The 25,846-nt window shown below is 47.9% G+C and overlaps 1 protein-coding gene across 3 annotated transcripts in view; it reads left to right on the top strand.

Annotated features, from left to right (window-relative positions):
• The window catches only part of LOC140428589 (casein kinase II subunit alpha), a 116,380-nt gene that overhangs the window by 37,135 nt on the left and 53,399 nt on the right, over positions 1-25,846 (top strand). For 2 of the 3 annotated variants that reach the window (XM_072515233.1, XM_072515231.1), the window contains exons 3-6: positions 13,015-13,126; positions 14,472-14,573; positions 14,723-14,782; positions 24,571-24,621. In XM_072515233.1, the coding sequence (XP_072371334.1) occupies positions 13,015-13,126; positions 14,472-14,573; positions 14,723-14,782; positions 24,571-24,621 (325 nt within the window). The remainder of the gene's footprint in view (positions 1-13,014; positions 13,127-14,471; positions 14,574-14,722; positions 14,783-24,570; positions 24,622-25,846) is intronic. The other variant, XM_072515232.1, reaches the window with a different exon arrangement.

Here is a 25,846-nt window from a genome sequence, read left to right on the forward strand (position 1 = left end):
TACTGACCCTGAGTACTTTTTAATCTTGGGCCAGAATGTTGCCATGCCATTGGCTAATCCAGTCTTTTTTTCCAAATAATTTGTAAGACAAAGTGGTCAAAATTAATGGAAGGGTCACTGTTAGGAAGGCTTCCGCATCTGCAGTTTTTTAAGAATGGATTTCCGTTTTCGGTAGTGGGGACCTCTGGAGTCATTTCAGAACTAGTTGGGCTCTACTCCAGATACGTATCTCTTCTCTTTCTCTCTCCACTACTGCCACCCTCCACCCCGTCAAGGTTTATTCAGATAATGGCCTATTTTTAAGTACAATATTTTTTCTTAATGCACACTTTACTGATTTTTGCAGATTTATAATTGCAGCACAGATTTATCATTTTCAGGTCGATACCCATGAATATGCAGCAAATACAACTGGCTAACTGTTAGCTAATTCCTAACTCTCCACTTTAATTAGCACCCCCATATATATATACACACACACACACACACACACACACAGTGGAAAGGGATAAAAGTAATAAGGAAAAGGGTCTTTAGTCATAGACTTCATAGTCATAGAATTTACAGTACAGAAGGAGGCTATTCGGCCCATCGAGTCTGCACCGGCTCTTGGAAAGAGCACCCTACCCAAGGCCAACATCTCCACCCTATCCCCATAACCCAGTAACCCCACCCAACACTAAGGGCAATTTATCATGGCCAATCCACCTAACCCGCACATCTTTGGACTGTGGGAGGAAACCGGAGCACCCGGAGGAAACCCACGCACACACGGGGAGGATGTGCAGACTCCGCACAGACAGAGACCCAAGCCAGAATCGAACCTGGGACCCTGGAGCTGTGAAGCAATTGTGCTATCCACAAGGCCACCGTGCTGCCCCAGATGATGTTTTTTTTTTTAGCACACCTTCCTTCACAGCAAGCTTCCAAGTTAAAATCTCTATCCGCAGCCTGTGGTAGTCTCGTCTGTACGTTCATTCATCCAGGTTCTCTGTCACCTCAGAAGAACAGCAATCACGGCCTTCCCTGGCGCTGTGAGGCAGCAGTGCTAACCGCCGTGCTTTATCTTGAAGATTTTGACCAGATCACCACTTAACCATCTAAATTCTTGAGAAAACAGTCTTAATTTCTATAATCTCTCCTCATAACTTAAAAAATTTTAGAGTACCCATTTCATTTTTTCCAATTAAGGGGCAATTTAGCATGGCCAATCCACCTAGCTTGCACAGACCAAAAGTGGGGATATCGCCAATGACTGTCAGGCAGACATGTTGAATAATTACTTTGCTTCCCGGTTTACGGTAGAAAAGGAGGATAGCTTACCCGGATGTCCCGAGGACATTAATAGTGGATCAGGGACCGGGACTAAATAAAACTAACGTAAACATCAATAATGCGGAAATGAATGGAATTAAAGAGTGACAAATCCCCAGGACCTGATGGTTTCCATCCCAGGGCATTAAAAGAAGCAGGGGAGGGGCAGCACGATGGCACAGCGGGTTAGCCCTGCCGCCTCACAGCGCCAATGTCCCAGGTTCGATCCCGGCTCTGGTCTGTGTGGAGTTTGCACATTCTCCCAGTGTTTGCATGGGTTTCGCCCCCACAACCCAAAGATGTGCAGGATAGGTGGTTTGGCCACGCTAAAATGCCCCTTAATTGGAAAAAAATGAATTGGTACACTAAATTTACAAGAAGAAAAAAAAGCAGGGGAGCATATTGTGGATGCCCTAACTAAAATCTCTCAGAGATCCTTACGATTCAGGAGTCGTCCCTCTGGATTTGAAAATGTTTTTTTTTTTGGATTGGAAAATTGCTCATATCACACTTTTTTAAGGGCAAAAGAGGAAAAGCAGGGAATTACAAACCAGTTAGCCTAATATCTGTGACGGGGAAATTGTTGGAGTCTATAATCAACGATAGGGTAACTGAACACCTCGAAAATTTTCAATCAGGGAGAGCCAGCATGGATTCATAACAGGTAGGTCATGCTCGACAAAACTCAACTGAATTTTTTTGAAGCGGTGACTAAGGTAATGGATAAATAATAAATAACAAAAATGAAAACTAACCCTAATTGGCAACTGCCTTATCACAAGTAACACTCTCAAAAAATATAATTTAACAGTCCAATATATAATTATCTGTAGCAACGACCTATACATATTATACAATATATATTAACAACCCTGAGAGTCCTTCTGGTTCCTCCTCTCTCCCCCCCCCCCCCCCGATCCTGGGCTGCTGCTGTTGCCTTTTTTCCATTCCATCTATCTTTCTGCGAGGTATTCGACGAACGGTTGCCACCGCCTGGTGAACCCTTGAGCCGACCCCCTTAGAACGAACTTAATCCGCTCTAGCTTTATAAACCCTGCCATGTCATTTATCCAGGTCTCCACCCCCGGGGGCTTGGCTTCTTTCCACATTAACAATATCCTGCGCCGGGCTACTAGGGACGCAAAGGCCAAAACATCGGCCTCTCTCGCCCTCTGCACTCCCGGCTCTTGTGCAACCCCAAATATAGCCAACCCCCAGCTTGGGTCGACCCGGACCCCCACTACTTTTGAAAGCACCTTTGTCACTCCCATCGAAAACCCCTGTAGTGCCGGGCATGACCAAAACATATGGGTATGATTCGCTGGGCTTCTCGAGCACCTCGCACACCTATCCTCCACCCAAAAAAATGTACTGAGCCTTGCTCCAGTCATATGCGCCCTGTGTAATACCTTAAACTGAATCAGGCTTAGCCTGGCACACGAGGACGACGAGTTTACCCTGCTTAGGGCATCTGCCCACAGCCCCTCCTCGATCTCCTCCCCCAGCTCTTCTTCCCATTTCCCTTTTAGTTCATCTACCATAGTCTCCCCTTCGTCCCTCATTTCCCTATATATATCTGACACCTTACCATCCCCCACCCATGTCTTTGAGATCACTCTGTCCTGCACTTCTTGTGCCGGGAGCTGCGGGAATTCCCTCACCTGTTGCCTCGCAAAAGCCCTCAGTTGCATATACCTGAATGCATTCCCTTGGGGCAACCCATATTTCTCGGTCAGCGCTCCCAGACTCGCGAACTTCCCATCCACAAACAGATCTTTCAGTTGCGTTATTCCTGCTCTTTGCCACATTCCATATCCCCCATCCATTCCCCCCGGGGCAAACCTATGGTTGTTTCTTATCGGGGACCCCCCCAAGGCTCCAGTCTTTCCCCTATGCCGTCTCCACTGTCCCCAAATCTTCAGTGTAGCCACCACCACCGGGCTTGTGGTGTAGTTCCTCGGTGAGAACGGCAATGGGGCTGTCACCATAGCCTGTAGGCTAGTCCCCCTACAGGACGCCCTCTCTAATCTCTTCCACGCCGCTCCCTCCTCCTCTCCCATCCACTTACTCACCATTGAAATATTAGCGGCCCAATAATACTCACTTAGGCTCGGTAGTGCCAGCCCCCCCCTATCCCTGCTACGCTGTAAGAATCCCTTCCTCACTCTCGGGGTCTTCCCGGCCCACACAAAACCCATGATGCTCTTTTCGATCCTTTTAAAAAAAAGCCTTTGTGATCACCACCGGGAGGCACTGAAACACAAAGAGGAATCTCGGGAGGACCACCATCTTAACCGCCTGCACCCTCCCTGCCAGTGACAGGGATACCATATCCCATCTCTTGAAATCCTCCTCCATTTGTTCCACCAACCGCGTTAAATTTAACCTATGCAATGTGCCCCAATTCTTGGCTATCTGGATCCCCAGGTAACGAAAGTCCCTTGTTACCTTCCTCAACGGTAGGTCCTCTATTTCTCTACTCTGCTCCCCTGGATGCACCACAAACAACTCACTTTTCCCCATGTTCAATTTATACCCTGAAAAATCCCCAAACTCCCCAAGTATCCGCATTATTTCTGGCATCCCCTCCGCCGGGTCTGCCACATATAGTAACAAATCGTCCGCATACAAAGATACCCGGTGTTCTTCTCCTCTAAGTACTCCCCTCCACTTCTTGGAACCCCTCAACGCTATCGCCAGGGGCCCAATCGCCAGTGCAAACAATAATGGGGACAGAGGGCATCCCTGCCTTGTCCCTCTATGGAGCCGAAAATATGCAGATCCCCGTCCATTCGTGACCACGCTCGCCATCGGGGCCCTATACAACAGCTGCACCCATCTAACATACCCCTCTCCAAAACCAAATCGCCTCAACACCTCCCACAAATAATCCCACTCTACTCTATCAAATGCTTTCTCGGCATTCATCGCCACTACTATCTCCGTTTCCCCCTCTGGTGGGGGCATCAACATTACCCCTAACAGCCTCCGTATATTCGTGTTCAGCTGTCTCCCCTTCACAAACCCAGTTTGGTCCTCGTGGACCACCCCCGGGACACATTCCTCTATTCTCATTGCCATTACCTTGGCCAGGATCTTGGCATCTACATTTAGGAGGGAAATAGGTCTATAGGACCCGGATTGTAGCGGGTCCTTTTCCTTCTTTAAGAGAAGCGATATCGTTGCTTCAGACATAGTTGGGGGCAGTTGTCCCCTTTCCTTTGCCTCATTAAAGGTCCTCGTCAATACCGGGGCGAGCAAGTCCACATATTTTCTATAGAATTCGACTGGGAATCCATCCGGTCCCGGGGCCTTTCCCGCCTGCATGCTCCTAATTCCTTTCACCACTTCTTCTACTTCGATCTGTGCTCCCAGTCCCACCCTTTCCTGCTCTTCCACCTTGGAAAATTCCAGCCGATCCAAAAAGCCCATCATTCTCTCCTTCCCATCCGGGGGTTGAGCTTCATATAATTTTTTATAAAATGTCTTGAACACTCCATTCACTCTCTCCGCTCCCCGCTCCATCTCTCCTTCCTCATCCCTCACTCCCCCTATTTCCCTCGCTGCTCCCCTTTTCCTCAATTGGTGTGCCAGCAACCTGCTCGCCTTCTCCCCATATTCGTACTGTACACCCTGTGCCTTCCTCCATTGTGCCTCTGCAGTGCCCGTAGTCAGCAAGTCAAATTCTACATGTAGCCTTTGCCTTTCCCTGTACAGTCCCTCCTCCGGTGCTTCCGCATATTGTCTGTCCACCCTCAAAAGTTCTTGCAGCAACCGCTCCCGTTCCTTACTCTCCTGCTTCCCTTTATGTACCCTTATTGATATCAGCTCCCCTCTAACCACCGCCTTCAGCGCCTCCCAGACCACTCCCACCTGGACCTCCCCATTATCATTGAGTTCCAAGTACTTTTCAATGCACCCCCTCACCCTTAGACACACCCCCTCTTCTGCCATTAGTCCCATGTCCATTCTCCAGGGTGGGCGCCCTCCTGTTTGCTCCCCTATCTCCAAGTCTACCCAGTGTGGAGCGTGATCCGAAATGGCTATAGCCGTATACTCCGTTCCCCTCACCTTCGGGATCAACGCCCTTCCCAGCACAAAAAAGTCAATTCGCGAGTAGACTTTATGGACATAGGAGAAAAACGAAAACTCCTTACTCCTAGGTCTGCTAAATCTCCACGGGTCTACACCTCCCATCTGCTCCATAAAATCTTTAAGTACCTTGGCTGCTGCAGGCCTCCTTCCAGTCCTGGACTTCGACCTATCCAGCCCTGGTTCCAACACCGTATTAAAATCTCCCCCCATTATCAGCTTTCCCATCTCTAGGTCCGGAATGCGTCCTAGCATCCGCCTCATAAAATTGGCATCATCCCAGTTCGGGGCATATACGTTTACCAAAACCACCGTCTCCCCCTGTAGTTTGCCACTCACCATCACGTATCTGCCCCCGTTATCCGCCACTATAGTCTTTGCCTCGAACATTACCCGCTTCCCCACTAATATAGCCACCCCCCTGTTTTTCGTATCTAGACCCGAATGGAACACCTGCCCCACCCATCCTTTGCGTAGCCTAACCTGGTCTATCAGTTTCAGGTGCGTTTCCTGTAACATAACCACATCTGCCTTAAGTTTCTTAAGGTGTGCGAGTACCCGTGCCCTCTTTATCGGCCCGTTCAGCCCTCTCACGTTCCACGTGATCAGCCGGGTTGGGGGGCTTCCTACCCCCCCCCCCTTGTCGATTAGCCATCCCCTTTATCCAGCTCCTCACCCGGTTCCCACGCAGCTGTATCTCCCCCAGGCGGTGCCCCCCCGCCCATCCCCTCCCATACCAGCTCCCCTCTTTCCCCAGCAGCAGCAACCCAGTAATTCCCCCCTCCCACCCCCCCAGCTAGATCCACCGCTAGCGTAATTACTCCCCCCATGTTGCTCCCAGAAGTCAGCAAACTCTGGCCGACCTCGGCTTCCCCCCGTGACCTCGGCTCGCACCGTGCGACGCCCCCTCCTTCCTGCTTCTCTATTCCCGCCATGATTATCATAGCGCGGGAACCAAGCCCGCGCTTCTCCCTTGGCCCCGCCCCCAATGGCCAACACCCCATCTCCTCCACCTCCCCTCCTCCCCCCATCACCACCTGTGGAAGAGAGAAAAGTTACCACATCGCAGGATTAGTACATAAAACTCCTCTTTCCCCCCTTTTTAACCCCCCTCTTCGCCCCCCACATTCGCCCCACCACTTTGTTCAAACTTTCTTTTTAAAAACCCGCTCTTTCCAGTTTTTCTTCCACAATAAAAGTCCACGCTTCATCCGCCGTCTCAAAGTAGTGGTGCCTTCCTCGATATGTGACCCACAGTCTTGCCGGTTGCAGCATTCCAAATTTTATCTTCTTTTTATGAAGCACCGCCTTGGCCCGATCCTTCTCGCCACCTCCGCACTCCAGTCTTGATAAACGCGGATCACCGCGTTCTCCCATTTACTGCTCCGAGTTTTCTTTGCCCATCTAAGGACCATTTCTTTATCCTTAAAACGGAGTAATCTCACCACTATGGCTCTGGGAATTTCTCCTGCTCTCGGTCCTCGTGCCATCACTCGGTATGCTCCCTCCACCTCCAACGGACCCGCCGGGGCCTCCGCTCCCATTAACGAGTGCAGCATCGTGCTCACATATGCCCCGACATCCGCTCCCTCCACACCTTCAGGAAGACCAAGAATCCTCAGGTTGTTCCTCCCTGCATTGTTCTCCAGTGCCTCCAACCTTTCCACACATCGTTTCTGATGTGCCTCATGCATCTCCGTCTTCACCACCAGGCCCTGTATGTCGTCCTCATTCTCGGCTGCCTTTGCCTTCACGACCCGAAGCTCCCGCTCCTGGGTCTTTTGTTCCTCCTTTAGCCCTTCGATCGCCTGTAGTATCGGGGCCAACAGCTCTTTCTTCATTTCCTTTTTGAGCTCTTCCACACAGCATTTCAAGAACTCTTGTTGTTCAGGGCCCCATGTTAAACTGCCACCTTCCGACGCCATCTTGGTTTTTGCTTGCCTTCCTTGCCGCTGTTCTAAAGGACCCACTGCAATCCGGCCACTTTCTCCTTTTTCATCCGTATCCAGGGGGGATTCCCTTCTGGTTTACCGCACAGTGTTTTTAGCCGTCAAAATTGCCGTTGGGGCTCCTATCAAGAGCCCAAAAGTCCGTTTCACCGGGAGCTGCCGAAACGTGCGACTCAGCTGGTCATCGCCGCACCCGGAAGTGCCCAAAATGCTTTCTAAACTACTCTGCCTTACAACCTCTCTCTATCCCTCAAAGTCTGATCAAAATGAATGCCGTTGAATGTCCTTCATTTCTGACCATCTCTGCTTGCTGACTTTTCTTTATTTTGTCTTAAGTGCCCTTGGGATATTTTACTACATTAGGGACACTAATATAGATGAATATGGTAATAACATCAGAAGCTTTAAACGCAAATTAAGTAAGTTGAAATTCAGTGTATTATAACCGTTGTTATTGTCTATTACATAAGAGCATATTAATTAGATGCAGGAGTGGGCCACTTGGCACCTCGAGCCTGCTCCACCATTCAATATGATCATGGCTGATCTGATTGTAACCTCAACTCCACTTTCCTGCCAGACCCGTGTACTCTCTGACACCCTTGTTATTCAAGGCCCATAACCTCCTAGTTCCCTGTCGTCACATTTCCGGGGGGGGGGGGGGGGTGGAATCACTCTAGGAAGTTCCCATGTGAGAATTCACCGGGTAATTGTCCAAAAGGGCTGACTACCCCTGGACAATTGCTCTGGGCTGGCATCCCGACAAAGCCCCAGCCTCGGGGAGGAAGGTTGGGCGTTAGAATTTCATCAAGGGCAAGTCCCTCCAAAGTAGCAATCTGGCGGTGATGGCCCCTCCGAGGAAGTTACGGGGCAGGGAATCTATCTACCTCTCCCTTAAAAATATTGAATGACTGCCTTCTCTCTGGGGAAGAGAGTTCCACAGACTAACAACACTCTGAGGAAAAGAATTGTCTCCTCTCTGTCTTAAATGGGAGACCCTTTATTTTTAAAATATGTCCCCTAGTTATAGTCTCGCCCACCAGGGGAACATCCTTTCAGCACTGACCCTGTCAAGTCCCCTCAGGATCTTGCATGTTTCAGTAAGATCACCTCTCATTATTCAAAACTGCAATGGATAAAGAACCAGCCTGCCCAACCTTTCCTCCGAAGATAAACCTCTCATCTCGGGTTACAGTTCACATGTTTTCTTTGTTTTGAAAAATGTGTCCCTTCCCAATTGTCTCCTTTTTTAGGCCCGTGTTCCCCAATGTGACATGACCCCTCCTCTGGGCTGTGTAACAGTCTCTAACCAACAGAGTAGGCAGGTGTCCTATTGCCAGTGTTACCTGCTGTGTAATTAGATGCAAGTTGGTGCACTTGCGCTGCCTGAATTAATGTGCTCTCTCTCTGATTTCAGCTCAATTGAACAACCATTTATTTGGTCTTTGCTTGATTTACTAATCCTGGTATTCTGAAAATTAATGAAGTCACTGATGATAGAAAACTACTGGATGACTTCTTGTTTTTCCAGTATTGGAAACAAACATAAGGAACACGTTTTTGTTTTTTGGGCAAGTTGTTTTGTTGTTCCATTGCTCATGTTCTACAGGTTTTTTTCGACAACCAAATATTTAAGAGTGAACAGATTCAGTTGAGAAAATCGCCCCTCTCCCTCGCTCGCTCGCCCCCTCTCCCTCGCTCGCTCACCCCCTCTCCCTCGCTCGCTCGCCCCCTCTCCCTCGCTCGCTCACCCCCTCTCCCTCGCTTGCTCGCCCCCCTCTCCCTCGCTCGCCCCCCTCTCCCTCGCTCGCCCCCCTCTCCCTCGCTCGCCCCCCTCTCCTTCGCTCGCCCCCCTCTCCCTCGCTCGCCCCCCTCTCCCTCGCTCGCCCCCCTCTCCCTCGCTCGCCCCCCTCTCCCTCGCTCGCCCCCCTCTCCCTCGCTCGCCCCCCTCTCCCTCGCTCGCCCCCCTCTCCCTCGCTCGCCCCCTCTCCCTCGCTCGCCCCCCTCTCCCTCGCTCGCCCCCCTCTCCCTCGCTCGCCCCCCTCTCCCTCGCTCGCCCCCCTCTCCCTCGCTCGCCCCCCTCTCCCTCGCTCGCCCCCCTCTCCCTCGCTCGCCCCCCTCTCCCTCGCTTGCCCCCTCTCCCTCGCTCGCCCCCCTCTCCCTCGCTCGCCCCCCTCTCCCTCGTTCGCCCCCCTCTCCCTCGCTCGCCCCCTCTCCCTCGCTCGCCCCCCTCTCCCTCGCTCGCCCCCCCTCTCCCTCGCTCGCCCCCCCTCTCCCTCGCTCGCCCCCCCTCTCCCTCGCTCGCCCCCCCCTCTCCCTCGCTCGCCCCCCCTCCCTCGCTCGCCTCCCCTCTCCCTCGCTCGCCCCCTTCTCCCTCGCTCGCCCCCCTTTCCCTCGCTCGCCCCCCTCTCCCTCGCTCGCCCCCCCTCTCCCTCGCTCGCCCCCCCTCTCCCTCGCTCGCCTCCCCCTCCCTCGCTCGCCCCCCCCTCCCTCGCTCGCCCCCTTCTCCCTCGCTCGCCCCCCTTTCCCTCGCTCGCCCCCCTCTCCCTCGCTCGCCCCCCCTCTCCCTCGCTCGCCCCCCCTCTCCCTCGCTCGCCCCCCCCTCCCTCGCTCGCCCCCCCTCTCCCTCGCTCGCCCCCTTCTCCCTCGCTCGCCCCCCTTTCCCTCGCTCGCCCCCCTTTCCCTCGCTCGCCCCCCTTTCCCTCGCTCGCCCCCCTTTCCCTCGCTCGCCCCCCCCTCGCTCGCCCCTCCCTCGCTCGCCCCCTCTCCCTCCCTCGCTCGCCCCCTCTCCCTCGCTTGCTCCCTCCCTCGCCCCCCTCTCCCTCACCCTGCTCTCCCTCGCGGAGCTTGTTATGATTCTATGTTAACTGGTGAAACATCATAGACTGTTTAAAGTATGAAAAATCTTCAGCCTGTAAAACTTGATTTGGTGACTTATTTTTATTACAGTGTTAAATTTTCTCTTTGTATTTGGATAGGCATAGCCATTATTCTGTAATTACATAGCTAGGCCATTGGATGGCTCTGTGCCCAGACACTGAAAACAGTCGTCACCTCAGGTTATTTTCAAAGCTTAGAATCCCTAGAGTGCAGGAGGAGGCCATTCGGCCTATTGAGTCTACACCGACCCTCTGAAAGAGCAACCTATGCGGTTGAGTAATTGTGAAATCTTGGTTCAATTGCTAGTGCTTTTTGTGATTATTAACAATAAATCTGCAATAAGGCTTAACTAGAGAAAAAAAATCAAATAATTAATATTGATATTTTTGCACCTGGACCATTCAGTGCAGCATTCATTGCATGCAAGTTAGTGTACAGGTATCTTAGAATAGGAAGCTGCTGTGCGTAATGGTTCATTCTATGAGTTTGAAATGCATATAAAGTAATATGGAAATATGTCTATAGACGTGATAAAGACCTGCTGGTATTATTTTTGATTGCAACCTACAGTGTGTATTTTGATTAGGTGTATTTTGAGAGTAAATTAATGTTATTTGCATTTTATCAACTGGTTATGAAAGGCAATCTGTTGATTTCTTTAAAGCAGTTACTTGGTTCATCGTTCATGTGCCAGCAGGCAGCTTTTGGCACCCAACTAGCAAGTCTTTTGCCAGCTGATAGTGAGGCCTCTTGTTAAGTGTGTATGCAGGTGCTTTAAGTTGGCAAGCTTTGTGTGTAGAGTTCCGCTCATTGAATTGGATTTGCAGTGGAAGGTTTTGGCAATATTGACTTCTGCTGGTGTAACTCTTCACCAGCTTTTGCTGAAAAAATGGAAAATTTCCCATAGAAATTGGATTCATGTGGATGAGCTGTTGTAGTTCAAAATATAATTTTGCTGAAAATAAAACCATTTTTCTGGCAGCCAGACCAGCTGAACACATTGCTGTGGGGAGGTAACAGTGTGCAATGCTGTTATAATAATAATCTTTATTATTGTCACAAGTAGGCTCCCATTAACACTGCAATGAAGTTACTGTGACAGCACCTAGTCGCCACACTGCGTCGCCTGTTCGGGTACACAGGGAGAATTCAGAATGTCCAATTCACCTAACAGCACGTATTTCGAGGCATGTGGGAGGAAACAGGAGCACCCAGAGGAAACCCACGCAGACACAGGGAGAACGTGCAGACTCCGCACCGACAATGACCCAAGCTGGGACCCTGGTGCTGTGAAACAACAACGCTAACTACTGTGCCACCGTGCCGCATACACATACGCATTACTACTCAATTACTACTCAATAATTTCTTTGCAATCGACTCCAATTTGGTTAACTAAACTTAGCAACTGCAAACATTTTTTAAAATCTTCAATGTAACCATTATATTGGCAATAGGAGCACGCTTGAAGCTGTGTTTAAAAGTGATTCTTGGATATATATCTTATTACCAACTTTACTTGCAGATAGATCATTACAAACCATTCAACCCCCTCCTCACTGCCACCCACACCCCATCCCCCCCAGGTTAGATTGCTGCCTTGAGACTAATTCCCAGAGAGTAACTATTCTTTGTCATCTCTATAAAGCATTTTGTTTTCCTCAGTTTCTGAAAATAGAGTCTTGTCAAGAAGCACTTGGTCATTTCAGAACATTTAGATCCCTAATGTTGTGTACCACACACATCAGGTGCTTCAATGTGCTTGGAGCATCCATCATTCTTTGCCGGTCATGTCCTTGACTCTCTGATTGGGCTCACCATGATACCCCATTAGTTGTTTGGCATGAAGCATGCAGAACACTTCACTTTAGTCATTTATTTCGCATGGGGAAGAAAATCATATCCAGTAGTGTGGATAAAATGATTTTAATAAACCATGGTTTTGCACAATTTCAATTGCAGTTAAGTAAGGCCCCCCCCCCCCCCCCGTGGGAGAGTAAGAGTTTATTATTAGGTTTTTGAAGCAAAGGGGTTGATTTCGTCAATCTGGTTGTGAAGAAGCAACTGTTTGCACGCTTCATTTTTGAGTCTTTTTGATTTGTTAAACATACAAAGCAAAACAACCTTTTTAAGCAAAAAAACTTCTGGATTGCCTGGTATTACGTGCAACTTGCCCAATTATACATTTTTAATAAGTGCACGAGAAGCATGGACACCAGCACGAGTAAATTGATAGCAGTTTTGAACTTTGCTGGAAAGGCAGTCAGTTGAAATCTAACTGTGGAAAATGAGCATCAACTGAGGCATACATTGCAACATTTGGCCCATGAAGAAAGGTCAGAAATCCGATTTTAGGACCCAATTATGCTGACTGTTACTCAAGTGAAGACTGATTGCTCTTACTCTTGACCTAATTTGGACTGGAATAACTTAACTGCTGCCTTGTAGAGTCTGTATTTATGCAACGTATGGATATGTCTGTGTGATATTTGCAGTATACATATGATAGTTATTGCACATACCTTTCACCCAATTTAAAGCAGTATGTTGATAGGTAGGGCGTGTATAAATAATGTACTCAAATGAAATTAAAATGAAAGATTCCGCGGATGAGGAAGACATTGATAAGCAAAATTTGGTATTCCAGAGCTGTTGTGAAATTCTGGTCCATTGTATATCTTTTTATAATTTCAAAAACCGTAATTTGTTTTGCTTTATCGACTGAACATAGTTGCATGTTTTTAAAATCTCCTCTTTCATGTTCTGTTTCTTTGTGCAGAAATCAAGATGACTACCAATTAGTTCGTAAATTAGGTCGAGGGAAATACAGTGAAGTGTTTGAAGCCATTAACATCACAAACAATGAAAAAGTAGTTGTTAAAATACTTAAGGTAAGACTTGCTTCAATCAATGCTGAAGGTAAAACTTGCTTCAGTGCTGGTGAACATGGCACACTCCAAACTCTCAACATATGTCAATGGTCATTTGACAGTACAGAGCTTGAATATTGCAGAAAGAATACATTTTGATGAAGTTTTTCATCTTTCACTCATCAGGACAATGCAAGAACACTGACATTGGCATTCTTGTGTTTGCCCTGATGTTTGCAAGACGGAAAGTTTTTTTCAGCAATATCTCATCATTGATGCCTGAGCTACATGCTACCAATTTCACCCTTGCAGAATGTGAATAAAGGCCCGACTACTTTGAAGAAGTCCAGTATTCCAACGACCGTTGAGCCCTACCTTCAGAAACACCAATAGCCTTCTTAAGACATTTCTTAGAGCAAGAGATTGGGGATAATCGGATAGCTGTTTCAAAGAGCAAGTATAGGCACAATGGATTGAGTGGGCTGCTTACGTGCTGTAAGAATCTGTGATTCATTAAATGAAAAAGAGAGAATCTAACCATCTCCCTTTGACAGTCAATGGCATTACCACTGGTGAATCCCCTACTATCAACATCCTGGGGATTATCATTGACCAGAAACTGAATTGGACCAGCCACATAAATGCTGTGGCTACAAGAGCCTTCAGAGGCTGGGAATTCTGTAAATAGTAACTAACCTGACTCCCTAAAGCCTGTCCACCACCTACAAAGCAGAAGTCAGGAGAATGGTGGAATATTTTCCACTTGCCTGGATGAGTGCTGCTCGAAGGATACCCCATCCAGAATAAAATAGCCTGCTTGGTTAGCATCCCAGCAAACACCTTCAACATTTGCTCCCTCACCACTGACTCAGTGTCGCCAGCGTGTACCATTCACACGATGCCCTGCAGCAACTCACCAAGGCTCATTTGACAGCACTTTGCAATCCCACTACCTCTACTACCTGGAGGAACAAGGGCAGCAGATGCATGGAAACATCGACACCTGCAAGTTTCCCTCCAAATCACTCAACATCCTGACCTGGAAATATATCGCCGTTCCTTCAATGCCGTTGGGTCAAAATCCCACAACTTCCATCTCCCTAACAGCGCTGTGAGTGTACCTATAAACTGCATGGACTGCAGAGGTTCAAGAAGGTGCTTACCACCACCTTCTCGAGGGCAATAAACATGATGGCCTAGCCAACAAACTCCACATCCTGTGAGAAAATAAATATTTTTTTAAATCTTTCCCGTTGGTGCAATGGAACTCCGAAGCTTGTGTGCAATAGCAAAGGGGAGAAATAGAGCAATCACAATTTAGTTTGTAACTTATAATTAAAGCAAATATATACTTTTATTCTTGTAGCCTGTAAAGAAGAAGAAAATAAAACGTGAAATTAAAATATTGGAGAATCTGCGTGGAGGCCCAAATATTATCACACTCATAGATATTGTCAAAGATCCCGTGGTAAGTGAAGATTTCTTTCACTTTAATTGCGTTTATACTGAAATCCAATTGTAATAAAAATTCAATGTAAAACTGCATAGTATTAAGAAAATTAGCACATCTTTTAATTGAGAAGGATTTTTTTGTCTTTGTGGCTATTAATCACACAGGAAAGAAAACTGAAAGGAAATTGGATTGGATTGGATTTGTTTATTGTCACGTGTACTGAGGTACAGTGAAAAGTATTTTTCTGCGAGCAGCTCAAATAGATCATTAAGTACATGAAATAATTGAAAATAAAAAGAAAATACATAATAGGGCAACACAAGATACACAATGTAAATACATACGACCCCGGCATCGGGTGAAGCATACAGGAGTGTGGTATTAATCAGGTCAGTCCATAACAGGGTCATTTAGGAATCTGGTAACTGCAGGGAAGAAGCTGTTTTTGAGTCTATTTGTGCGTGTTCTCAGACTTTTGTATCTCCTGCCCGATGGAAGAAGTTGGAAGAGTGAATAAGGCGGGTGGGAGGGGTCTTTGATTATGCTGCCCGCTTTCCCCAGGCAGCGGGAGGTGTAGATGGAGTTAGTGGATGGGAAGCAGATTTGTGTGATGGACTGGGCGGTGTTCACGACTTTCTGAATGAGAGCCAACATTAGAAAAGCTGCGCTAACTATTCGGATTTCAGTATTTTCTGTTACTGGCACAACGGACCTCTGCTGTATCTAGCTGTTGGTTTAAGTTGCTATCCACTACAATCTGGATAGTAAATCAAGGCTATCCAACGGTATTTCTTGAGTTAACAATTGTGTAACACAGAGTTAGTTAATTTTTTTTCAGCATGTTCATTGTTAATATTTTTCCACTAAATTGAGTGCATATAATTTGTTGGTGAGCTTGCCAGTGATCAAATCATAGATCCATGGTTATCCTGGGGCATCCAGCACTTAGTGCCCAAAGCCAGCAGGCAGATGCAGCAAACAATTAGAAGGGCAAATGGTATATTGGCCTTCATTGCAAAGGGATTTGAGTACAGGAGTACTAATATCTTGCTGTAATTGTATAGAACCTTAGTGAGACTGCATCTGGAGTATTGTGTACAGTTTTGGTCTCCTTACCTAAGGAAGGATATATTTACCACCGAGGGAATGCAACTTGAGTTTCACCAGACTAATCCCTGGTTGGTGGAATTATCTTATGAGGAGGTGTTGAGAAAACTGGGCCTGTATTTTCATGAGCTTTGAAGAATGAGAGGTGATCTCATTGAAACTTACAAAATTCTTACAGATGCAGATGGGATGTTCCGCCTGGCTGGTGAGTCTAGAACCAGGAGACACATACTCAAGATCAGGGGCAGTCATTTAAAACTGAGATGAGAAGGAATTTCTTCACCTTGGGCTGTGCAAGCTCAATCATTGAACACTTTTTAAGTCTGAAATCGATGGATTTCTGTATATTTATGGCATCAAGGGATATGGGTATAATGTGGGAAAGTAGCAGTGATGCAGATGATCAGCCATGGTCTAATTGAAAGGCAGAGCAGGTTTGGTGGGCCAAATGGCCTACGCCTGTTACCATTGACTGCTGATACCCCATACTGAGCTACGTTCATCAGAAGATAGCTGAAAACTCCTTCCATAGTGACAGTAGTCAACACGTTTTTTTGTCTGTTATCTGAATCCCAAATGAGCAACAGTATTCATTTTCTGGTTTCTTGATGGACTGATTACAGTTGTGTAAGAATTTGAGAATGAAGTATAATAATCGTTATTGTAAGAAGTAGGCTTACATTTACACTGCAATGAAGTTACTGTGAAAAGCTCCAAGTCGCCACATTCCGGCGCCTGTTCGGGTACACAGAGGGAGAATTCAGAATGTAGAATTCACCTAACCGTACGTCTTTCGGGACTTGTGGGAAGAAACCGGAGCACCCGGAGTAAACCCACGCAGACACGGGGAGAATGTGCAGACTCAGTACAGACAGTGATTCAAGCTGGGAATCGAACCTGGGACCCTGAAGCTGTGAAACAACAGTGCTATCCACTGTGCTGCCGTGTTGCACATGGTATTACAATCCCAGACCACACCCCAACATTTGCCAGGAAACTGGAACGGAACCCCGATACTTTTAATTTGTAGAACTGTGAGGAAAGTATACTTCACTCCAGGAGTGATTTCATGCACAAATAGAGATATGGGGCTGGATTCTGCGCCTTGCTGCGCCACATTTCTGTTTCACCCCATCGGTGGGGATGCTTCATTACGCCGGCTAGTCAATGGGGTTTCCCATTGTGGGGCAGCCCCACGCCGTCGGGTAACCCCCGGGCTGCCGGTAAAACGGAGCATCCCGCCGGTGGAGAATCCAGCCCATGTTGCATTAAAACAAACTATTATTAACCCAGTATTAAACTCCCTTAACATCACAGAAATATAGCTGACGTTTGCTAGTAAACAATACTCAACAATAAAATGAAACACTTTAACTCCTAACTGATATCTCTTATTTTCTTTTTTTTTTTTTTTAAAGAAATATTTTTATTCAAATGTTTACATATTTTCAACAACCCCCCCCCCCCCCCCCCGCCTTACAGGAAAAAGAAAAACAAAGAACACCTAAATAAACATCTTACAACTACATCACGAATTCCCCCAATATACAAACCCCCCATTAAGCAGCAGCCCCCCCCCGGGTTGCTGCTGCTGACCACCTCCTAGCGCCCCACTAGAAAGTCTAGGAACGGTTGCCACTGCCTGAAGAACCCTTGCACAGACCCTCTCAAGGCAAATTTTACCCTCTCCAATTTAATGAACCCTGCCATGTTGCTGATCCAGGCTTCCACGCTCGGGGGCCTCGCATCCTTCCACTAGCAGAATCCTCCGCCGGGCTACCAGGGAGGCAAAGGCCAGAATACCGGCCTCTTTCCCCTCCTGCACTCCCGGCTCGTCCGATACCCCAAATAGTGCTAACCCCCAGCTTGGCTTAACCTGGGTGTTCACCACCTTAGACATTGTCCTCGCAATACCCCTCCAGAACCCATCCAGCGCCGGGCACGCCTAGAACATATAGGTATGATTTGCTGGGCTCCCCGAGCACCTCCCATACCTGTCTTCCACCCCAAAGAACCTGCTCAGCCTCGCCCTTGTCATATGCGCTCTGTGAAGAACCTTAAATTGTATCAGGCTAAGTCTGGCCCAAGAGGAGGAAGAATTAACCCTACCCAGGGCGTCCGCCCATGTACCCTCGTCCTCCCCAAGCTCCTCCTCCGATTTACCCTTTAGCTCCTCCATCGAGGTCTCCTCCTCCTCCTGCATCTCCTGGTAGATCGGCGAGACCCTGCCCAATCCAACCCACACCCCCGAGAGCACCCTATCCTGGATCCTGAGTGCTGGAAGCAGCGGGAACTCCCTCACCTGCCGTCTTACAAACGGCCTTACCTGCATGTACCTGAAGGCATTTCGGGGGGGAAGCCCGAATTTTTCCTCCAGCGCCCCAAGGATCACAAAGGTCCCATCTAAAAACAGGTCCCTCATCCTTCTAATTCCTGCCCTGTGCCAGCTCAGGAACCCTCCACCCATTCTCCCCGGGACGAACCGATGGTTCTCCCGGATCGGGGACCAATCCAAAACCTCTACCTCACCCCTGTGGCGCCTCCACGGCCCCCAAATTTTCAAAGCCGCCGCCACCACCGGACTCGTGGTGTACCTAGTCGGCGGCAGCGGTGCTGTCACCAGCGCTCCCAGACTCGTGCCCACACAGGACGCCATCTCCAGCCTCTTCCACGCCGCCCCCTCCCCCTCCATTACCCACTTGCGTATCATCGCCACATTGGCAGCCCAGTATTACCCACAGAGATTAGGTAACGCTAACCCTCCTCTGTCCCTACTCCGCTCCAGAAACACCCTTCTCACCCTCGGGGTCTTCTTTGCCCACACAAATCCCATGATCCTCCTACTGACCCGCTTAAAAAAGGCCTTAGGGATCAGGATGGGGAGGCACTGGAATATAAAAAGGAACCTCGGGAGCACCGTCATCTTCACCGACCGTACCCTACCCGCCAAGGAGAGAGGCAGCATATCCCACCTTTTAAACTCCTCCATCTGCTCCACCAGCCTCGTCAAATTGAGCTTGTGTTAGGCCCTCCAACTCCTGGCCACCTGGATCCTCAGATACCGAAAACTCCTTTCCGCCCAGTGGAAGCTCGTCTATCCCCCTTCACTGGTCCCTTGGGTGTACCACGAATAGCTCACTCTTCCCCACGTTGAGCTTATACCCGGAAAAGTCCCCAAACTCCCTGAGGATCCGCATCACCTCCGGCATCCCCCCCACTGGGCCCGCCACATACAGTAACAAGTCATCGGCATACAACGAAACCCGGTGTCCCGTCCCCCCCCCCCCCCGTCCCCCCCCGTCTCCCGGCCCGGACCAGCCCCCTCCAGTTCCTGGACTTCCTTAGAGCCATAGCCAAAGGCTCAATTGCCAATGCAAATAGCAAGGGGGATACAGGGCACCCCTGCCTCATCCCCCGGCGGTACAGCCGAAAGTATTCTGACCTCCGATTCGTGGCCACACTCGCCACCGGGACTTCGTAAAGTAGCCTAACCCAACTAATGAACCCCTCCCCGAATCCAAACCTCCTCAACACTTCCCAGAGGTACCCCCACTCCACCCTATCGAAGGCCTTCTCCGCATCCATCGCCGCCACTATCTCCGCCTCCCCCTCCACTGTGGGCATCATGATTACGTTAAGGAGCCTCCGCGCATTGGTATTCAGCTGCCTTCCCTTAACAAAACCCGTCTGGTCCTCGTGAATCACCCCCGGGACACAGTCCTCAATTCTGGTAGCCAATACCTTCGCTAACAGCTTCGCGTCCACGTTGAGGAGAGAGATTGACCTATACGTCCCACACTGTAATGGGTCCTTGTCCCGCTTCAAGATCAACGAGATCAGCGCCATGGACATCGTCGGGGATAGAGCCCCCCCCCGCACCTCATTGAAAGTCCTCACTAGTAGAGGGCCCAGCAGGTCCATGTACTTCCAGTAAAATTCCACCGGGAACCCATCTGGCCCCGGTGCCTTCCCCACCTGCATACTCCCCAACCCCTTAGTCAGCTCCTCCTGCCCTACCGGTGCCCCAAGCCCAGCCACCTGCTCCTCCTCCACCTTCTGGAACCTCAGTCGATCCAAAAATCGACGCATCTCCCCCTCCTCCGTTGCGGGCTCAGACCTATACAGAGCTTCATAAAAGTCTCTAAATACCCCATTTATTCCCACCACACTCCGCACCGTGTTCCCCCCTTTATCCCTAACTCCCCCAATCTCCCTCGCTGCCTCCGCTTCCGAAGCTGGTGTGCCAACATACGGCTAGCCTTCTCCCCGTACTCATACACTGCCCCTTGCGCTTTCCTCCACTGCACCTCTGCCTTCTTGGTGGTCAACATGTCGAATTCGGCCTGGAGGCTTCGTCGCTCCTTGTGTAGTCCCTCCTCGGGGACCTCTGCATACCTCCTATCCACCCTTAAAATCTCCCCCACCAACCTCTCCCTCTCTCTCCTCTCCTTCTTCTCCTTGTGGGCCCTAGTGGAGATTAGCTCTCCTCTAATCACCGCCTTCAGCGCCTCCCAGACCACCTGCACCTCCCCATTATCGTTAGCCTCTAGATAGCTTTCAATGCACCCCCGGATCCGCCCGCTCACCACCTCACCCGCCACCAAGCCCACATCCAGGCGCCACAGCGGGCGCTGGTCCCTCTCCTCCCCTAGCTCCATCTCCACCCAATGCGGGGCATGGTCTGAGATGGCTATGGCCGAATACTCCATGTCCTCCACCCTCGGAATTAGTGCCCTGCTCATAATGAAGAAGTCTATCCGGGAGTAGGCTTTATGGACGTGGGAAAAAAATAGAAAATTCCCTGGCCCCCGGCCTGACAAACCTCCATGGGTCCACTCCTCCCATTTGTCCGTAAACCCCCTCAGCACCTTGGCTGCCGCCGGCCTCTTAACAGTCCTGGACATGGAGCGGTCCAATGCTGGATCCAGTACCGTGTTGAAGCCCCCCCCCCCCATTATCAAGCTCCCTGCCTCCAGGTCCGGAATCCGGCCCAACATGCGCTGCATAAATCCGGCATCGTCCCAATTCGGGGCATACACATTCGCTAATACCACCCGCACCCCCTGCAGCCTTCCACTCACCATCACATACCTACCTCCATTGTCTGCCACGATGTTCAGCGCCTCAAACGACACCCGCTTACCCACCAAAATCGCCGCCCCTCGATTCTTGCGTGGAAAACCTGCCCTACCCACCCCTTTCTCAGCCTAACCTGATCTGCTGCCCTCAAATGCATCTCCTGGAGCATAACCTCACCTGGCTTCAGTCCCTTCAGGTGCGCAAACACACGGGCCCTCTTGACCGGCCCGTTCAGGCCCCTCATATTCCAAGTTATCAGCCGGATCGGGGGCTTTCCGCCCCCGCCCCCCCGCCGATTAGCCATCCCCTTTTCTAGGCCAGCCACGTGCCCGTGCCTCCCGCACTCTCCATTCCCCCCAGTGGCAGACCCCCGCCCCGACTCTCTCTCCGAGCTCCAGCTCACCTTTGGCCAATGCAGCAGCAACCCAGCCCCCCCCCCCCCCCCCCCAGCTACGTCCCCCCCTAGCTGCTTTGCTCTCCCCATGGCACTCCCGTAAGTCAGCTGACTCCTCTTTTATTTTCAATCAATGAGGGCGGCACAGTGGTTAGCACTGCTGCCTCGCAGCGTCACGAAGACTCAAGTTCGATTCCGGCTTTGGGTGGCTGTCTGTGAGGAGTTTGCACGTTCTTACAGCGTCTGCGTGGGTTCCTCCTCATGCTGTGGTTTCCTCCCCCAGTCCAAAGTTATGCAGGTTAGGTGGATTGGTCATGCTAAATTGCCCGTTAGTATCCAGAGATGTATAGGTTCAGGGACGGGGTGGGCGGGTAGAGTACTCTTCCGGAGGGCCAGTGCAGACTCGATGGGCCGAATGGCCTCCTTCTGTACTGTAGTGATTCCATGATTCTGTGATCAAACAGAACCCATCACAGGTCAAAAGCCACTGATAAATAAAATTAGCAAACATCGGATTTATTGCTAATCTTTGGATAGAGAGATCTTTTGAGACACTGCTTGAAGAGAGAGGGAGAGATCCTGTCATTTAATGCTGAATCTCTGACAGCCATCTGCAGAAACTATTGTTCCGCTCACATCCAAAACTAAACTAACTTAAAACTGACTGGCACAGACCTGGCTCCTCCCATTACTACACCAAAATGTTACTACAGATAACTAATCCAGGCTTTTGAAACATTATTGCACCAAATACGAATAATACAGTATATACCAATTTCTTACCTTCATCACAGGAGAAGGATAGCCGAGGGTGGATACTTTTCATGTGTCCATCATACATGTCCAGAGTGTCATAGGAAATTTCTCACCCTTTTTTTCTATATGCTTTGTGTATGAATTTCATGTATGTCCTGTTTTAAATTCAGTTGTACTAATTTCATCATATATCAGATCAAAGGATAAAAATGTCGAAAAAGCTGAATATATTGCATGAAATAATTTATAGTTAAATCCTGTCTTCTAGTGATCAGCTGGCAAATTTTTAATCGCTAAATTTTGATTACTTTTGTAAAATGCAGCATGAACAGGATATGTTAGCTGTCATACTCTTTCCAGCTTATTAGTCCTATTTAAGCTTACATTAGAAGAATGGCTACAAAAAGTTTTTTAGTGAGTTTAGGAAGAACATTCGAAGAAATTTGGTTTTCGGACAAGGGTAATTTAGAATTCAGCTGAGTGAGCAGCAAGTGAAGACGCTACACAAGTAGAAAGATGTCTCACAGGATTGTGCCACTGCCATTAAAGGAACTTCAACAGCAGAACCAAATGCACAAAGTTCTTGAACAAGAGCAGAACAAAATGCTGCAGATGCTGGAAATGCTGGAGAAGCTCAGCAAGTTGGGCAGCAACGATGAAGGAAGGAACTAATTTATATAATCTCTCCTTGTAATCTAATCCCTATAGTCCAGGTATCATTTTTGCAAACCTACGTTGCACTCCCTCTAAGGCCAAAGCATCCTTCCTACGGTGTGGTGCCCAGAACTGCTCACAGTGACTCCAAGTGCGGTCCAACCAGGGTTTTGTATAGCTGCAGCATAACTTCTGAGTCTTTATACGCCAATCCTCTAGATATAAAAGCTAGCATTCCATTAGCCTTTTTGATTATTTTCTGCACTTGTTGGTGGCATTTTAAGGATCTGTGCAGCTGAACTCCCAAGTCTCTTTGGACATCCACTGCACCTAACCTCTTTCCATTCACAAAGTAAACTGCACTTTTAGTCTGTCAATATCGCCTTGCAATTTTATCATCTAGACTGTCTACACTGCCCCCTATCTTTGTATCATCAGCAAATGTGGACATATGACTTTCTATATCATCATCTGCGTTATTAATGAAAAATGTGAATTGATAATAGATCACCGTCCCTTCACTGACGCCGGGTCAAAATCCTGGAACTCCCCCTAAAGCACTCCAACACTGGTTATACCTACGCATGGGCTGCAGGGGTTCAAGAAGGCAGTTTCCCACTAGCTTCCCAAGGGAAATTAGGGGCAGGCAATTAATGCTGGCCTAGCCAGTGATGTCAACATCCCATGAACAAATAAATAATTAAAAATAAAAGTAGTTCCAGTCACAAACTGATACCAGAAATATGTTGAGGTCTGGTGGGCATTTATTGGGTGTAGAAATGTAAATAGAAATAGCCCGGTTACAGAGGATCATATGAAAGCTCTCTTCAGAGATGTGCCAACACACCTGGTCTCTATCCCTGAAGTATTTTTGCATTGGAATATACTACTTGAGTTGCAATGTAATTTAGATGCTGAATCGTTTATCTTTTAGGCAAATAATTATTTCTGTGATGTTTCTTTTTAATCTGGTGACGAGCATGCTTTGTGATATTGTACCCTTTCTGGTATCAGACACGCCTAGTTTGGGTTCAATGTAAAGTTCCCTGTACTCTGTACCTGTGTGACATTTTTCCATTCCTCCACACCTTTCATCCTGTTATATTTCTGTGGTGTGAACATTTAGTTTCCTTTAATGCCAAATTAGATTCATGCTGTGGTTTCAAACTGGGAGCTAGATTCAGATTGGTTTAACTCCTTTTACATAGGACTTTTAAAACAATAATTCTGTCTTGGCTAAATTGAACACTGAGCTATGAAGGTGAGAGACCAGTATCTTAATACCATACATTGTACCACCTAGATCTTAATGTATGAATTGAAAGTATCTTTTGTTTTGGAATGGATTATTTTCTTAGATTATCTTGGTTTTTGAGAGAAATTTGACCTTCATTTGACCTTTTATCCCAGAGCTGAGTGAGTGTGGTAATGAGCCATGCAGAGAAAGGCTGATGTGGATTTAATTCCACCAGTTCTTTGTATGGTGCACAGTTACACTAACCAATTAATTTATCATTTTATTATAGTGCAATCTCTCCTCTTCCCCCACCCCCCAACACACCCAGTACTGGCACTTCTATAAACCACTTCACTTGCATCTTATGAAAAAGTGCTCTGAATTAATGTTTAAGTGATGTTTTTGCAGAAAAGCGGGTATTAGAAATAGAGACGGTGACTGGTTTATGGTTCTGGCTATTTGAAATGTATTTGAATACATGTTTGCTAATATTGAGATGTACATTGAAACGTTATTCACTTCAGCCTGTTTAACAGTATTTGCAATGATTAAGAAATTAAAAACCTATACATCATGACCCTTTGGCTAATGTGAAATATGTGTTATGGGACATAATGAAAACAGGCTTGGCTTATTTAATATCATAAAATTTTGCGTCTATTAATTAGGTGCCAGGCAATGGCCATTTCCAACAGAGGGGTTAGTAAACACGTTATCTTGTAAAGTATTTTACACAAACTGTTAATTTTAAAGACTTATGACTCTGATTCTTTGTTTCTCCTCAGTCACGGACACCTGCTTTGGTTTTTGAACATGTAAACAATACAGATTTCAAGGTAAGATTGTGCCTTTTGCAATGCAAGTTAGATGCAATTATCACTGATATTGCTCTCCCATTATTCCTCTGCCCCCTCTCCCGAGCCCCACAAAGCTAGAGTTTGGTGAAAAAAGAAGCAATCCTCAGTGCTGCCTCTCGGCGCCGAGGACCCGGGTACAATCCCAACCCCGGGTCACAGTCCGTGTGAAGTTTGCACATTCTCCCAGTGTCAGCAAGGGTCTCACCCAAAGATGTGCAGGGTAGATGGATTGGCCACGCTTAATGGCCCCTTAAATTGGAAAAATGTTTTAAAAAGGAGCAATTCTTTCTTCCAGTGTAGTGCAATTTATCACCTTTGTGTTACTTTCTCTTTCAATGCATTGGAGACTGCAGTATATAATTCTGACTGTTCTTGGGAAATCATTGTCTTGAGTTTACTGTTTAATCCCTCCAGCTACTGGTATTACCATTTGATCTCTTTAGCCAAGGAGTTCCCTTTTTCCCTCCTTCTGTTATTTAGTACCTTCCTGAAACTGATTTCATAATTCCCAGCCACTCTATCACTTTTCCCGTTCCAAGTATAGCTGTCAAAGATTGATTAATTTAATTTCTAATTCAGCAGAAGGCATTTATTAATTCCATATTTGGAATGCTAAATTTCTATTCCTTACATCAAACTCCATCACACTTTGCAAGTGCAATTTTCAACTACACTTCGAATTTTCAACTACACAGGGAAGCAAATTGATAAGTGAGCCCATAGTTTCCAGCAGAACACAGGAATGTCCCCATGAAGTGGAGATATTTTCTACCCGGCTTAAAAGGCCGCATCAAAATGTGTGTTTGTCTGTCCCTGACAGTCTGAACCCTGATGAGCTGCAAAAGGCAGTTAACCTTGACTTCACCTGTAAAGCCATGGTGTGAATTGAAGGTCCTGTGTTTTTCACTCGGTGACATCTCTAATCTCTCCCATGCCAGTGAAATCTGAATCCCCCTGAATGTCCATTTTGGTTGTTGCCATGAAAAAGATTTTTATTTCTATTGTCATGTGAGAGTACCTTTAAGAATTGGGTGTTTAAGAAATGTACCTTTAAGAAATGGGTGTTTTATCAGTAATGTCAGAGTGTGGGTGGAGCTGGGCTGTCTGGCAGCTTTTTACTTTCGTTTTAGGCTGTTTACTGCAGGGTGTGTTTTAGTTTCGTTTTCAGAGCTGGATAGCTGCAGTCACAGCCAGAAAGGGTATT

The sequence above is a fragment of the Scyliorhinus torazame genome, chromosome 8, assembly GCF_047496885.1.
Source record: "Scyliorhinus torazame isolate Kashiwa2021f chromosome 8, sScyTor2.1, whole genome shotgun sequence".
In the NCBI taxonomy this organism is placed as follows: domain Eukaryota; kingdom Metazoa; phylum Chordata; class Chondrichthyes; order Carcharhiniformes; family Scyliorhinidae; genus Scyliorhinus; species Scyliorhinus torazame.